Source organism: Megascapheus bottae, chromosome 30 (genome assembly GCF_031878675.1).
Source record: "Megascapheus bottae isolate mThoBot1 chromosome 30, mThoBot2.hap1, whole genome shotgun sequence".
NCBI lineage: Eukaryota > Metazoa > Chordata > Mammalia > Rodentia > Geomyidae > Megascapheus > Megascapheus bottae.
In genome coordinates this window covers 4,225,781-4,241,385 of record NC_143538.1, presented here as the reverse complement: position 1 = coordinate 4,241,385, position 15,605 = coordinate 4,225,781, and the positions used below count along the sequence as shown (strand labels likewise).

Sequence of the window (15,605 nt, the reverse complement as noted above, 5' to 3'; positions counted from 1 at the left end):
TAGATCCAAGTTCAAGTCCCAGACTGGTACTTGAATTTGTTCCCCCGAAGATATTTCTCTTTGATTGACAGTTATGTATATGTATCTGCAAAAAAAGTTTTGAAATGGAAATTGAATTTGGGGGTAGTCAGTATGTAAATTTATTTCAAGACACAAGATCTAAGTGCAGTCACTTGGGGGAGACTAGACAAAGAAATCTGAGAACTGGGACCCTAAGACTCTGTAAACCTCAACGGTCAGGAGATGAGGAGGAGGCCTCAAAGAAGAAGACCAAGGAAGAGGAGGCAGTGTGTAGTACTAGAGGAAGACCAAGCGAGAGGATACCCTGAAGACTGGGGACAGTGGCATCAGAGGAAAGGTCACTGGCCCACTTTTATGCTCCAAGACACCAAATAGAATGAGCATTGCAGGTTCACTGTAGGCTTGGGCAATATGGGTGTTGATGCTTTGCAGGAAAGGGTCAGTTATATATATATATATATTTTTTTTTTTCCAGACAGAGACTAAGCCGTTAGGACAGAAGTGTTTAAATTGTTTTGTCTTAGCTATTTAAAGGCAGACCTATAACATCTTTCTTTTGGCTTAGGGAGTCTTGCAGAAAATTGCCAAGGTATGGACAGAGATTAAGAGATTTGGCATCTACACTTGAAAGGATGATGCAGGATGTGGAATCCTCTTAACCTTTTTTTTTTTTTTTTTTTGCCTGTACTGAAAAATTTGAGTCAGATTTCTTGCATTTGATAAAATTGCCCTCATGTGGTTTTGGGATATTTTAAAGCTGAAGAGAACCTTACCTATGGCAGAAATGTCAATGACACATCTGTGCATGAATCTTCCTTCTTGCCCCCATAGGTATGGTGTGAATATGCGTTGCTTGGCAGCTCGGGTCAACTATAAAACATTGATTATCATCTGCGCACTCTTCACATTAGTCACAGTACTTCTGTGGAACAGGTGTTCCAGTGACAATGCAACTTCGTTTCCACGGCGCTTGAGTAATGGCTTCCGGGTGGATGGACTAGAAAAGAAAGCAGTGGCATCTGAGAGTGACCGACGTGTGAACCATGGTGGCAGACAACAATCGGAGGAGGCATTCCTGCAGGAGCAGCAGAAAGCTCCCCCTGTGGCGGGGGGCTTCGATGGCAGTGTGGGCAGCAAGGTGTTAGGGCTCAAATATGAAGAAATTGACTGCCTCATCAATGATGAGCACACGATTAAAGGGAGACGCGAGGGGAATGAAGTCTTTCTTCCATTCACCTGGGTGGAGAAATACTTTGATGTTTATGGAAAGGTGGTTCAGCATGATGGCTATGACCGGTTTGAATTCTCTCACAGCTATTCCAAAGTCTATGCACAGAGAGCCCCCTACCACCCGGATGGTGTGTTCATGTCCTTTGAAGGCTACAATGTGGAAGTCCGAGACAGAGTCAAGTGTATCAGTGGAGTTGAAGGTTGGTGTCTGCCTGGTTGTTGAGTACACAGCTATGGGCTGAAGCCCCTCCATTGCTCTGTCTTGGCAAAAAGGAACCCACTTAGGTCTGAGCTGAGAGGAACTTTGTGATTTAAGGGCTACAGGAAGAACACATAGCATTCTTCCATTAACCTCTTTCAGAGTCTTACCAGTTTTAGGTCAAGGCAGAGCACCTACAGAAATTTTGCTTTTATATATGCAGTTCTGGGGCCAGGAATCTAGCTCAGTTGATAAATATTTGCCAGCAGTTGCTGAACATGAGCAAGGTCCTGGATTTAATCCCTAGTATGTGAGGGGAAAATATGTATATATATGCACTTATAATTTATACATGATATAATTTTTATCTGGTGAGAAGTTGGGAGAAAGAATGCATCCACTGGACCAGCCATCCCCTCGCCACCCCCCTCCGTGCTGCCATCCCTGGAAGGAAAGTTCAAGTCTAAAGGACATAATTCCTAGGCCCCATTCCGCTTAACCAACTGCCTGTCAGGCACACACACTGCCTTTCATTGCCTTTAAAACTGTGGGACCCTGGAGTGCCGATGGGAATAATTGGTCTGTTATGGTCTGTTATGCTTTTCCAATGTAGCAGTGACTAAGTAAGGCAAATTGAATTTTACTCTGAAGTGCATCATTTAAATAAGAAGGAATGTAATGTGAATAGAGATTGTTTGGCTTAAGTTTTATTGTATTTCATCTTCAATATTTTAATATAAACTTGATTTTATTATATGTTAAAATATGTATATATGGAGAGCTGAGGGTATAGTTCAAGTGGTAGTGTCTGCATGGAAAGTGCAAGGCCCTGAACTCAAACCCCTATAGCAACTAAACAAAACAGGTATCGAAACAGCTTTTCACCTGAGGTGTGTATGTGCTCCCCTGGTGACTCAGAGTCCTCGGTGAGATCTGCGTCTTGTGTTGGGAAGTCAGGGGTCTTCACATGCTGAACTGGTGTTGGAGTCTGTGTGTCCTTGTGCCAGGGGATTTCCTTTACCCGCATTATTTGCATTGTATATACATTTGAGTAATGTTTTAGAAGGGGGGAAAGGGATAACCTCACCTATATTATATTCTCACTACTTCAAGATAATGACTACTCTATTTGTGTCTTCATGGAAAGTTTTGCAGTTAGACACTCTGGTAGCTAGAAGCAGAAATGATGTACATAAACAGTCCTGAAAAGGTTTAGAGTGTTACATAGCTGTCTGTCATGTAATGAGAGTGAATATACTTGTATCTGCTTAACTTATAGCATTTAGGAGAGCAGCATACTAAGAAAGCTTCCAGGTTGCCATAGTTCTGAGTCAGGCAGGTACATGGCCATAACCTTGAGGTGTGCAGGCACATAGTGAGAAACATGTGCCAGTGATTGTGTGTCCTTCCTGTTTTACAGGTGTGCCCTTGTCTACCCAATGGGGACCCCAAGGCTACTTTTACCCCATCCAGATTGCACAGTATGGGCTGAGCCATTACAGCAAGAACCTGACCGAGAAGCCTCCTCATGTAGAGGTATATGAAACAGCCGAAGACGAGGACAGAAATGGCAAACCCAATGCCTGGGCAGTGCCTAAAGGCTGCTTTATGGCCAGTGTGGCTGACAAGTCTAGATTCACCAATGTGAAACAGTTTATTGCCCCAGGTAAGCTGTGTGCTCTCAGTGCTGCTTACGTCTCTGTTGACATTCCCTTAACATTTTCAAATCATTCTTAAAAACATATTAGCAGACTGTTTATGTTGCACAAGTAAGTAATTACTAGTGGTGTCATCCACGTGAAATCCCTACAGATGGAAGGGCTAGAGGAAAAGCAACAAGGTTATAAAGAGAAGTGTATGTTGTATGGAGAACTGAGGGCCACACTCTTCGAGCGGGCTTCCTGGGTTCTGCAGCCCACAGGAATGGAGTCCCTGGGCTTTGGTTTGGGTTTCCTTTGCTTTGTGGTGCTGGGGCTCAAACCCTGGGCTCTGTGCATGCTAGGCAAATACTCCACCAGTGAGCTGTACCCCAACCTCTGTCATTTGTTGTAATGTTATACTGTAATATAGTTCTAATTTTTGAGTTACTCCACTCTAATGTGGAAGGAACTTACAGAAAGAGCCATCCTTTCCTTTATGTATTTTTTGCCAGTTGCTTTTAATTTTTTCAACAGCAGTAGTATTACCAATGAGGCCTACTCCCACATTAAATTTTGTTAATATACTAAATTCTCTCAAACTTCATATAAAACCATTTTCATTAATAAAATCACTTAAAAATCAAATTAACTTTATGCATCATCTCCCCTTTTACTGACAGTCTCATTAATTAGGATATAATGTATTTTTCTGTGCTGATCAATATCTGCAAGAATTAATGAGTCCATTATTTAAAGAGAGAATGAAATCATTGTAGTTAGCACATCAGAATTAATTTGCTCTACAGAGATGTTGTCAAGATCAGAACCCATTCCCCTTCCACCATTCTTGCAGTTGGTAAATTCCAAAGAGAGGAAAGGTTATAAGTCCTCTTCTGTGTTCCCACCTCATCCTTTATTGATGACGGGAATTCAGACCTTGAAAGCCACAGCACAAACTTCTTTCTAGATGGCGTTAAGTCATGGGGTGGTGAGAGCTGATGCAGTGCAGGATGAGCTTGACGCTTCATTCTGAGAATAGAACTTTATTCCATAGCATTCTGTGAGAGTCTAAGACATAGAGAATCTTTTTTTTTTTTTTTTTTTTTTTTTTTTTTTTTTTTGGCCAGTCCTGGGCTTGAGCTCAGGGCCTTAGCATTGTCCTTGGACTTTCTCAAGTTTAGAGCTCTACCACTTGAGCCTCAGCACCACTTCCGGCTTTTTTTTTCTATGTATTTGGTACCAAGGAATTGAACCCGGGTCTTAGTGCATGCTAGGCAAGCACTCTACCACTAGGCCAACCTCCCGGCCATAGAGAATCTTTTCTTAGTATAGAAGGCACAGGGAGCATGGGGTGTTTTAAGAAGCTATTGCAGCATGAAATTATTATATGAAGTCAAAGAACTTTCAGTTTTGCATGCCCCCAAGGAGCTGTGTAAATGAGGATAGAAAACAGCTGTTGCATCCTGAGCTCCTGGAGTGCCTGCGAGGTTTTCCAGAGCTGTCATGTAAACAGTCCTAGTTACTTCCACATCCTACATGCAGGCTTCCTTGGACTCCATTCCATGGCCCATAGCTGAAGGTAAAAAAACCTTCTTACAGTGGAGAACTGTCAGTCATAACCACACCGCCATGCGACACGGGCTCATTGTTGATATCTTTGTTCCTGGTGAGGCGTAGATGTTTGGGGATTCAGAGATGCCCATACTTGCTCATGCTCCTGGCACAACTTCTACAGTGACTGTTCTACCACACGAAGCTGCAGAGTCTGCCGTACTGGACTCTGGTGTGCTCACCCTCCATACTGACTGCTGGGAGCACAGTCCCAAGTCCCTGTTTCTAATCCGGGTTCTTCGGGAGTGCCCTGGCTGAGATCAGGACTTAGAGCAGTAGCCCTTGCCATAAGGGTGTTGTTTCCAGGACTGCTTTCCTGTCTCCTAGTCTTTGAATGTGGGTCCAGGAAACCTGGAGTCTACTCTGTCACCAGTAGGCTCTTGGCCTTGGGAAGGCCTGTGTCCTTTGGCTTCTACTGTAGATGCCATAATTCCTACTTTGCTCTCTTAGATAATTTTAGGGGTCAAATGAGATAATCAGTCCATGCACTGTTTTGGAAACAGAAGCTGTGTAACGATCAAGATCCTCAAGTTTGTAATATTTAAAAATTTGTGCTCCTTTTTTTTATTCTTGTTGCAGTTTGGGATCCTGGGTCTTTGAACTCAAGGCCTACCTCACGCTTGTTATGCAAGCATTCTGAGCCATGCTCCAACCCTTTTTCCTTTCGTTTTTCAGGTAGGGTCTCATGCTTTGTTCAAGGATGGCCTTGGACCCAGCTTGCCTCCTCTCCCTCCTGAGCAGCTGATATGAGAGACATGTATCACTGTATCCTGCCGCGTTTGGTTTTAAGATGCACATTTCTTTCCTTAGCAGATGAGATGATCAGAGCTCAGAGTCCTCCTCCATCACTGCTATAGCTGTCCAAGAGAAATTCCAACTTTTACTTTGAGGATAAAATAGCTTTTACTACTTTCATAGCATGTGCTAATTAGTGCTACAAAGTGTTATCATTTATCACTGTGTTCTGAGCCATTGTCTTTTTTTTAATCCTCAAAATTACCCTGCAAAGAAATATATTTGTTTAATATGTGAAGAGACTGAGACTCACCAGCTGTTTTGCCTTTTTGTAGCTAATGGTGTTCATTCAGTCTAGTTTTAAACTTCAAGCCCTATGCTTTTCTTTTCCCCTTTCTCTTTTGTACATGAGCCCACTGGCTAACTTCCAGAAATTTCATTCACAAACTTCCTAAGTACAAGTACTGCAGAGGCAGGCTTTTTATCCAGGCCTTGGTGTGCACAAACATAACTCTGGGAATTGGAGTTTTAAGTGAGATAGCACTTGGAATGGAGTAACATTAAATGCTAGATAGCAGTTGGAAATACCTTCTTTCTGGAACCTGTCTTGTTTCTAGTGCTATGAGCTTTGCATTTATTCTTATAGGAAGGTGGCAGGGTCATCAGTGATTGGTTGGCTTCTATTAGCACTAGAAAAGGTGTGTGTGTGTGTGTGTGTGTGTGTGTGTGTGTGTGTGTGTGTGTGTGTGTGTGTGTGTGTGTGTGTGTGTGTGTGTGTGTGTGTGCCAGTACTAGGGCTTGAACTCGGGGCCTGGGTGCTGTCCCTTTGATTTTTCAGTCAAGGCCAGTGCTGTTACCATTCAAGCCACCCCTCCACTTCTGGCTTTTTGGTAGTTATTTGGAGATAGGAGTCTTAATGAACTTTCCTGCCTAGGCTGGCTTTGAACCATGATCCTCACATCTCTTGAGGATCAGAGGTCTTTCTCCTGAAAGATCTCTTAAATAGCTAGAATTCTAATTGTCATCTGGCTTAGAATAGAAATTTTAATCAGTAGTAGTTTAGTCACTTTCTCTGAATCCTTTTCTGTGTGTCAGTACTTTACTTGTGGTTAACTTAGTGAAATAAAAATGTTTATGAATCTGATAACACAGAATTCTCAGGTGTTAATTTTGCATGGTCCATATTTGTCAAGGACACACTGCAGCTAGACCTCAAGTCTGGAAGCACTTCCCCCTCACCAGTCCTGTTGGTATGTTCTCTTTAGAAGCCAGTGACGGTGTGTCCTTGCAGCTGGGAAACACAAAAGACTTTATTATTTCATTTGACCTCAAGTTCCTGACGAATGGGAGCATATCTGTGGTTCTAGAGACCACCGAGAAGGGCCAGCTCTTCACTGTCCATTACGTCTCAAATACCCAACTCATTGCTTTTAAAGAAAAGGACATCTACTATGGCATCGGGCCCAGAACTTCGTGGAGCACAGTCACCAGAGACTTAGTCACCGACCTCAGGAAAGGAGTGGGGCTCTCCAACACAAAAGCTGTCAAGCCAACCAAAATAATGCCCAGAAAGGTTGTGCGGTTGATTGCAAAGGGGAAGGGCTTTCTGGACAACATCACCATCTCCACCACCGCCCACATGGCTGCCTTCTTTGCCGCCAGTGACTGGCTGGTAAGGAACCAGGACGAGAAGGGTGGGTGGCCCATCATGGTGACCCGGAAGCTAGGGGAAGGGTTCAAGTCTTTAGAGCCCGGGTGGTACTCTGCGATGGCGCAGGGGCAAGCCATCTCTACACTTGTTAGGGCCTATCTGTTAACAAAAGACCAGGTATTCCTCAGTTCAGCTTTACGGGCTACCGCCCCTTACAAGTTCCCATCAGAGCAGCGTGGCGTCAAAGCCGTGTTCATGAACAAACATGACTGGTATGAGGAATACCCAACCTCACCTAGCTCCTTTGTCTTAAATGGCTTTATGTACTCCTTAATTGGGCTGTATGACCTGAAGGAGACTGCAGGGGACACGCTTGGGAAAGAAGCAGCGACCTTGTACCAGCGTGGGATGGAGTCCCTGAAGGCCATGCTGCCCCTGTACGACACAGGCTCAGGGACCATCTACGACCTGCGGCACTTCATGCTGGGCGTCGCACCCAACCTGGCCCGCTGGGATTACCACACCACCCACATCAACCAGCTGCAGCTGCTCAGCACCGTGGACGACGCCCCCGTCTTCAGGGAGTTCGCCCGGAGGTGGAAGAGCTACCTCAAAGGTGGCAGGGCAAAGCACAATTAACGCCAACAACCAAACCATGGTCAGCCTTGGAACCAGAAGCCACAGGCCGTGCATCAGGCCTGGGGAGCCCTGCTCCAGGCCTGAGACAGTTGTGCGTGCTCCGCAGTAGGCAGGTGGCATTTAGAGCAGGAATGCTTGGGATGCCTTGCTCATCACGGGCTGCAGAGGATGAATAACGGTGAGCAGCCCTGGTGAGCTGCTGGCTCATCCGTACTCCATGCGGAGCACTTTTCAGATGTGATTATTTATATTTATATTGGAAGCAGACGTTTAAAAAATTATGTGCTGTAATACAGTCAGTGTGTACTTGTATCCTGGATAGTGGACTGTGCTCAACTTTTTAAAAGCTATTTCTTTTCTCTAGACTCATTTCTGAGAGGTGAATGGGCATTTGCTGCATTTGTTCAATTTGATACATATGGAGACTATTTTGCATTATGGTTTTCTCGATGTGTGTAAATTAAACACACCCAGTCTTTAGGCTTCACAGTATGTAAAGCACAACTAAAATGAAACTTATTGACCGCACAAGAAGTCATAGAAATGCTCTGTTTATGAAACTTGATCTACAATCAGTGAAAGTATGATAATCAACCTGTCCCTCCCGCCACCCATTTGATGATTTTTGGTTTTTGTGGGTTGTTTTTTTTTTTTTTTTGTATTTTGCCTTCTCTTTGAGAGTTTTGTCTATTCTGGGGACATGATGTAGAATATTGACTACAAACCTACATTCGGGAAGGATCTAGAGATTTCAGGCCTACCATCGTGTTCTATTTTGACCCCTCTCCGCACACTGAATAAAGGCCTGGTGAAATGTTACATACATCCCAGTTCCACCGGGGTTCCTCCCCCGCACGGAGCCACTGGGGCTCTGTCACTGTACCTTGAAATCTTAGTTTGAATTATTCCAGCTGTTCGGAAGAGATGCTGCTGTTCCTGTCTGGTAAGGTCTTTGCTGAGCCCCAGACAGATTTCCCATAGGATTTCAGGCACCTAGTAATGTGTAATGTTCAGCCTGGAAACACGAACCCCGTACTAACATACAGCTGGGAAACACATGAGCCCCCACATGAGGGCCTGGCCAGACTCAGAAGAACCAGTGCCCTTCCTGCCTCCATGCTGTTGTACAACAGAACGTACATGTCTGCAATACGGACACAGAATACATGTGCCTCAAAGGGGGCAGGATTACGAAAATTCACTCAGCACCGGAAATGATTTTTAAGCTGGCAGTAAAAAAAAAATCTTTGGTTCCCAATTTCTATGACCCCCAACTCTTCACTTTCCCTACGACAGCTGTGGGTGTTATATCTCCCTGTCTGTTCGCCTCTGCAGTTCTCATACTTTCGACATCCCAACATCTAAGTATCAGATATGTCTTGTCTCAGTAATAAAGGCAAGGGCCTCCCCTATTTTTTAGTGCCGACAATTCAGATGAATGCCCTCCTGTTACTTAGCGGGTCCAGACTTGTTTGTGTTTGCATGCTGGTCTTCATAGGAGGAGAGCTGGCGAGAACACTGTGGTCCTACTCTGGGACACACCAGTGCCTTAATCCCACGGTCCTGAGCTGAAGAAGGGAGGGGAGGGGAGGGGGAGGGGAAGGGCTGCTGCTCGTCTAACACTGCCCTCCACATCTCAGTAGCAGCTTGGTTTGTCTTCCATCCCCAGGGGGCATTGTGGGCACTTGAGGACATTTAGAATCATGGAGCCAATTGAAACGCTGAGGTCCCACAGATGTCCCTAAGTCCACCTGTGCAAGGCAGTTACCTATAGGTGAGCAAGGCCTCCAAGGAGAGATGCCACCTGGGACCATCTGCACTTTCCCCTTGACAACTATAGCACTGTCTAGGGTTTTAAACCATGGAAAATGTTTACTTATTTTGAGTTTAGGAAGACTGGGGAGGGTACTTGAAAGTTTAGTTTCAAATTGTCTTTATAGGTGTTGGTTTTGTTCTCTTACCTTTGCTGTTAAATTGGTTGCCACTTGAGTTGCTCAACCAACCAAAAGTTTCCAGATCAAGGTCAAGCCTGACCCTTTTGGAGTTCCTGTATATAAGGCTTCAGCCAAGAAGCGCTAGGGTGTGCCAGGGGTGCAGAGGTGACAGCACAGCCCCTGTGCAGCGGGCATCCTCTTGGCAGCGTGCACTTTTCATGGGAGTTGTGGTCCCAGCATCCTGTCATTTGTCTTTCTCCTCCACTATACATGTGGGCTGTACACCATGTGTGAAATATGCAATAAATGTTTACATGACACCCTTCTCCAAGGGAGGTCCTGTGTAACGCTGTACAGACTTTGCAGTTGAAGCACAATGTGCACATGTTAGTTTTATATGCGGCAAAACTTGATTTTTTTGCAGATGGAAAGGTATTTTGTTTCTATACAAAGTAAATGAATTGTGCTTAATGTAAAGCTGCTTTATAAAATTGTAAAATAAAGTTTCTATCTTAAAAGGAATGTGCCTGGCTATTTCTTTTCCTCTCATTCTAAGACTGAGTCAGCAAGCAGGTTTCTGGCCATTTTGATAGCAAACCTGTTTATGTCAGGCCAAGAGAAGTGAGCGTCTGACACGTAGGGGCAGCTGCTCAATTAGTAGAGTGTCTCACAAGCAGAAGGCCCTGAGTTCAAGTCCCAGCAGGAGGAGAAAGACAAATTCTGCAAGGGACCAGTGAACTATAAAATGCAATGTCATGAAAAATCATCTGCTAAGGATGTCCACTCCACTCCTCCTCAATATAGTTCTGTAATTCCTAGCCTGAATAATAAGGTCAGAAAGAGGGAAAGAAGAAAATAAAATTACCTCTTTGCAGATGACATGATCTATACCTAAAAGACCCAAAAAACTCCATCCCCAAGCTCCAACATAGAAAATTAACCCACAAAAATCCGTAGCCTTTCTGTATGCTAACAGTGTAGAAGCAGAAAGAGAAAACATGAAAACCATAGCCTCAAAAAAGTAAAATGCCTAGGAATCAACCTAAACAAAGACATAAAAGATCTTTATAGCAAAACCTATAAAAATCAGGGAAAACACACCAGGAAATGGGAAGACCTTCCATGTTCGTGAATAGCTGGAATCAATGTGAAAATGGCCATACTGCCAAAAAGGATACACAAGCCCAATGCAATCCCCATCAAAAGCCTAATGACATTCTTTACCAAGATAAAGAAAACAATTCATATGGAACAACAAAAGACCTAGAATACTGAAAGCAATTCTAGGCCAAAAAAAAAAAAAAAAAGGAAAAGCAATGTGGGTGGTATCAATGCCAGACCTCAAACTACTACGCCATAATAAAAGCAGTTTGATTCTGGCACAAAAATAGACCCAAAGATCAATGAAATAGAAGGCCCAGAAATAAAGCCTTACACTTAATATTTGATAACGGGGCCAGAGACAGCAAAAACTAGCCTCTTCAACTGGTTTGGGGAAAACTTGGCATCCATATTCAAGAAACTATAGTGGATCCCTGTTTGTCACCCAGCATGGATACCAATTTAAGGTGCATCAAAGACCTCTACTCACCTGAAACTCTGCAACTCCTGCAGAGAAAGAAGGAGAGACAGAACTTATAGGTATAGAGACCCTCCTCCCTGGAGGGCTTGGGAATGCTTAAATAGAGGCGGCTGGAGTGGGGAGACGGAGCGTGCTCTAGAGCACCATGTATTCTTTGCGCTTCATTGAGTAGAACTTGGCAGAGAGAATCCTCCGAGGAGGAGATAGAGACCCGAGGCGATGAAGCAGTTGTAGCTGACTTGCTCATAAAGGCTGTATATTTTCTGTGGGCCGTTCTCAAAATCTCTCCGTGAATGGGACATCCTCAATTAACACAGCAGAATGGACATTGGAAAATATCCTGAGCATTATGATTACTCCCCAGGCACGGAGGACAATGCTGCAGGCTGCCAGTTTGGGTCTACAGCACAGGAGCGTTGCCATGGCGGGGGGGGGGGGGGGACTCCTGAAGGTGAAGGGAAAGGTAGAGGTGGCGAGGGAGCCCCTGATAAGGTAGAAACTTCTTGAAGAGAGTCCCAGGGGCACAACAGATAGTGGAGATTTGACAAGTGGGACTACATCAAAATAAAATGTTTCTGTACAGCTAAGAACATAGTTATTGAAGTAGAAAGACAGCCAATCAACTGGGAGAGAATGAGGGAACAGAAGACACTGACTCAAGAAACCCCTCCCACATCTAACAAAGCCAACCACTAAATGGACAAGGGAGCTAAGGAGAGACTTCTTAGAAGAAGGAAGAATGGCAAAGAAACACATGAGGACACGCTCATCATCATCCTTGACCATAAAAGAAATGCAAATCAAATTTAAAACAGTTGAGATTTCATCCTGCCCCCAATAAGACTGGCAAACATTGTGAAATGTTGGCAGGGATGTGGGAGGAAAGGAACCCTATTGCACTGTTGGTGGGAATGTAACCTAGTCCAACCACTCTGGACTGCAGTCTGGAAGTTCCTCAAAAAACTGGAATGTAGATCCTCCCTACAACCCAGCCATAAGCACTCCTGTGCATCTACCCTGGGCATCATGAGCCAGGATTTAAAGACACCTGCACATCCATGTTCATTGCTGCACTATTCACAATAGCCAAGATACTGAAACAGCCCAAATGCCCCATAATAGGTGAGTGGATCCAAAACAACATGGTACCTGTACACAATGGCATTTTACACAGCCATGGGAATAAAATACTGTCATTTGCAGGGAAATGGATGGAACGAGAACTAATGTTAAGTGAGGGAAGCCAAACTCAGAGACAAATGGTACATGTTCTTTATGCGGAAATTAGATTTAAACGCACTGAGCTATGACAAATTCTGCAGGAATCTAGATATACACACATTGAAACCAAAAGAGGATATTCTTAGAATCACAAAGGCGCAATGCCTAAAATACCTCTTCATATTTATATAAAATAATATACATAGGGCTGGGAGTTTGGCCTAGTGGTAGAGTGCTTGCCTAGCATGCATGAAGACTCTGGTTCAAGTCCTTGGTACCATATACATAGAAAAAAGCCGGAACTGGTGCTGTGGCTCAAGTGGTAGAGCTCTGGCCTTGAGAAAGTCTAAGGACAGTGTGGAAAAAAATGTACACACAGAAATGAATTCCAAGATATGGAAATGAGACTTATTTTTTTGTAGTGTTTGATGATTCTGTCTTTACCTTGTGTATGGTATATTCAAGCGTACATCTTCAGAAGGGTTGGAGGAGGGTATAGAAGTCTAGGGAAACAGTGAAAAGTGCAGCACTGGAGCTCCCTGGACACTGATGAAAGTGATCCATACAACTCATGAGTGGAGACAGGAAGGAGAGACTGGGAGAGAATGATGGAACAGAAGACACTGACTCACGTGATTGTAAACCCTCTGCACATCATTTCTAGAATAGCAATATAGTAAATTAATTTTTTAAGTCATATGCTAGACACATAGCTGGAACAGGTGTCACAGAAGGCCGAGGCCAGCTAGGATGGTTCCCGCCAGGCCTGCTCATGCTCTCAGGCTCAGCAGTGGTCACTTTTCCAGGCAGCCCCAAGCTCCTGTGTCCTCCAGCCCAGAGCCTCAGGCTCCTGCAGCCCCAAAATGGAGCTCTGAGAGCTCCAAGCAGGACTTTCAGGCGCCACCTGCTGGGCAGAGCACACATGGAGTTGAGGCTGGGGCCAGTTGGCAGAAAGCCTCTGGCTGTCCTCCTACCTGTTCCCAGCACTCTTCCCACTTCTTCTGAGTCCTTCCAGTATCTCAGTATCTCAGTATCTTCCTTCCAGTGCAGATCCTGCTGCAGCTTCCTCCAGGGGCTCTGCAGAGACACAGCTCCTGGAGGCAATGCATGAAGACTTCCTACATCCATGCATCCATCCATACATGCAACTATGCATGCATGTATGCATCCATCCATCCATCCATCCATCTATGGGTCTGTGTCTGTGCTGCATAGCACCCACCACTTGTCTCAACCCGAATCACCAAACTGCTGCCACAGCTCTTGAGGTAAGCCAGCCAGGCCTGCATCCTTACTGCCATATTTCAGATGGGGAGATCAGTGGTTAACAAAGTGTTCCACCCCAGAGCATCGGATTCAGGGAAGACCTGCAGATCCCAGGCCTGCCTCCATCTTAGTAAATGTGGATGCATTGAGTGGACCTTGGCCTGCTCCCTTGTGACTGAGTGGGTGACATCCACTGGATGTCTAGTTTCAGCCTTACATTTTACACAAAATTTAGCTCAAAGTGGATCCCAGCTCCATGTATAAAATGAAAACTTACTCCAGGCTCCTAGAAGATTCATAAGACATTTGTGACCTTGGGTTAAGAAAGGAGGTTTTAGATACCAAAAACACACATCTGAAAAAAAAATCAGATACTAAAAAAAAAAAATGCAAAAAGTTTCCAACAAATGAAACCCAGTCAGTATAGAGGGTGGGAGGAAATAGTTTAAAATCACATATTTGGGGCCAGGGCCAGGAGTGTGGACTACTGGTAGAGTGCTTGTCTAGCATGCATGAAGGTATCACACACACAGAAAAGGCCAGAAGTGGTGCTGTTGCTCAAGTAGTAGAGTGGTCTCTTTAAGAAAGCCCAAGGACAGTGCCCAAGCCCTGAGTTCAGGCCCTAGGATTGTCAAAGCAAAAAACAAACCCATGTACTTGACAAAGGACATACATTCACACTACACAAAGAACTCAAGAATATCCTGACAATAAAATAAAATTTTAAAAACTCAAGAAGAAAAGAAATAACTCATTTTTTTAAATGGGAAAAGCATTTGGACAGATATTCCTCTAAAGAAGAAACAGGATTGCAGTAACACACGAGCAGAAGCTACCCAAGGAAGTCTTGGAACGCATGGATGAGAACACCATCCAAGGCTGAGCAGTTTGACTACTCAAGCCCGATAAATGGCAGTGCTCTGGACAGAGGTACATCATCCATCCCTTAAAAATGGACAAGAGTATCTAGGTGCCAGTAGTTCACGACTATCGCAGCTACTCAGGAAGCAGATACCTGAGGATCTCGGTTCAAAGCCAGCCCAAGCAGGAAAATCTGTACGAGTCTTCAATAAATCAACAAAGAGCTAGAAGTGGAGCTGTGGCTCAAGAGGTAGAGCAACAGCCTTAAGTGAAAAAGCTTAGGGACAGCCCTCAGTCCCTGAGCGTGTGTATCAGCATACACACGCACACACACACACACACAGTGTGCAAAATATATTATCACCCCCCCCCAGAAGTACAGGAGGCCACAGAGGGCCTAGGCGCTGTCCCGGAGCTTTTGTGCTGAAGGCCAGTGCTTCTTACCACTTGAGCCACAGTTCTGCTTCTCGTTTTTCGATGGTTAATTGGAGATAAGAGTTTCAATGACTTTCCTGCCTGGGCTGGCTTTGCACCTCGATCCTAAGATCTCAGCCTCCTGAGTAGCTAGGATGACAGGCATGACATAGCTTTCAAAGCTATGCTTATGTGAGCAGGTGTATTCTAGGGCCTCCCCTGAACCCAGGACTGATTAAATGAGTTATTATGTTGCAGCAAACGTCAAACACTATTAAGAAATTTTAAAAGTACCACCCATCATGCCTGACACAGGTGTTGTTTTCTTTTTTCCTTCAGCTTTTGCACATGCACACATCTCCAGTCGGTAGAATTTGGTACTATGCCAGCACGGTACCCAGGTGCTGTCCTGGGCTATAGTGGCCCCATTAGCTTTCAGTATGCTCTGCTTCTTACTGGTGGCTCCAGAACTGGACTCTTGGCTTCTGTGTCCACTGTTCCATACCAGGCTATAGCCTTGCTCAAAGCACATGTCCTTTTGTGGAGCCATTTCATTGATCCTCAGAGAAGGGTGCTAGCTGGGTGATGATGAATATGTTTG

The 15,605-nt window shown here is 44.6% G+C and overlaps 1 protein-coding gene and 1 pseudogene across 1 annotated transcript in view; one reads left to right on the top strand and one right to left on the bottom strand.

Moving 5' to 3' along the window:
- Glce (glucuronic acid epimerase) overlaps positions 1 to 10,176 on the top strand; it is a 34,429-nt gene extending 24,253 nt beyond the window's left edge. The window contains exons 3-5 of the mRNA XM_090321830.1: positions 853 to 1,451; positions 2,871 to 3,116; positions 6,702 to 10,176. Of these exons, the coding sequence (XP_090177956.1) occupies positions 866 to 1,451; positions 2,871 to 3,116; positions 6,702 to 7,726 (1,857 nt within the window). The 5' untranslated portion in view covers positions 853 to 865 and the 3' untranslated portion in view covers positions 7,727 to 10,176. The remainder of the gene's footprint in view (positions 1 to 852; positions 1,452 to 2,870; positions 3,117 to 6,701) is intronic.
- Positions 10,177 to 11,377: 1,201 nt separating this feature from the next.
- On the bottom strand, positions 11,378 to 11,665 carry LOC150044157 (ribonuclease kappa pseudogene; annotated as a pseudogene).
- Positions 11,666 to 15,605: the final 3,940 nt, after the last annotated feature.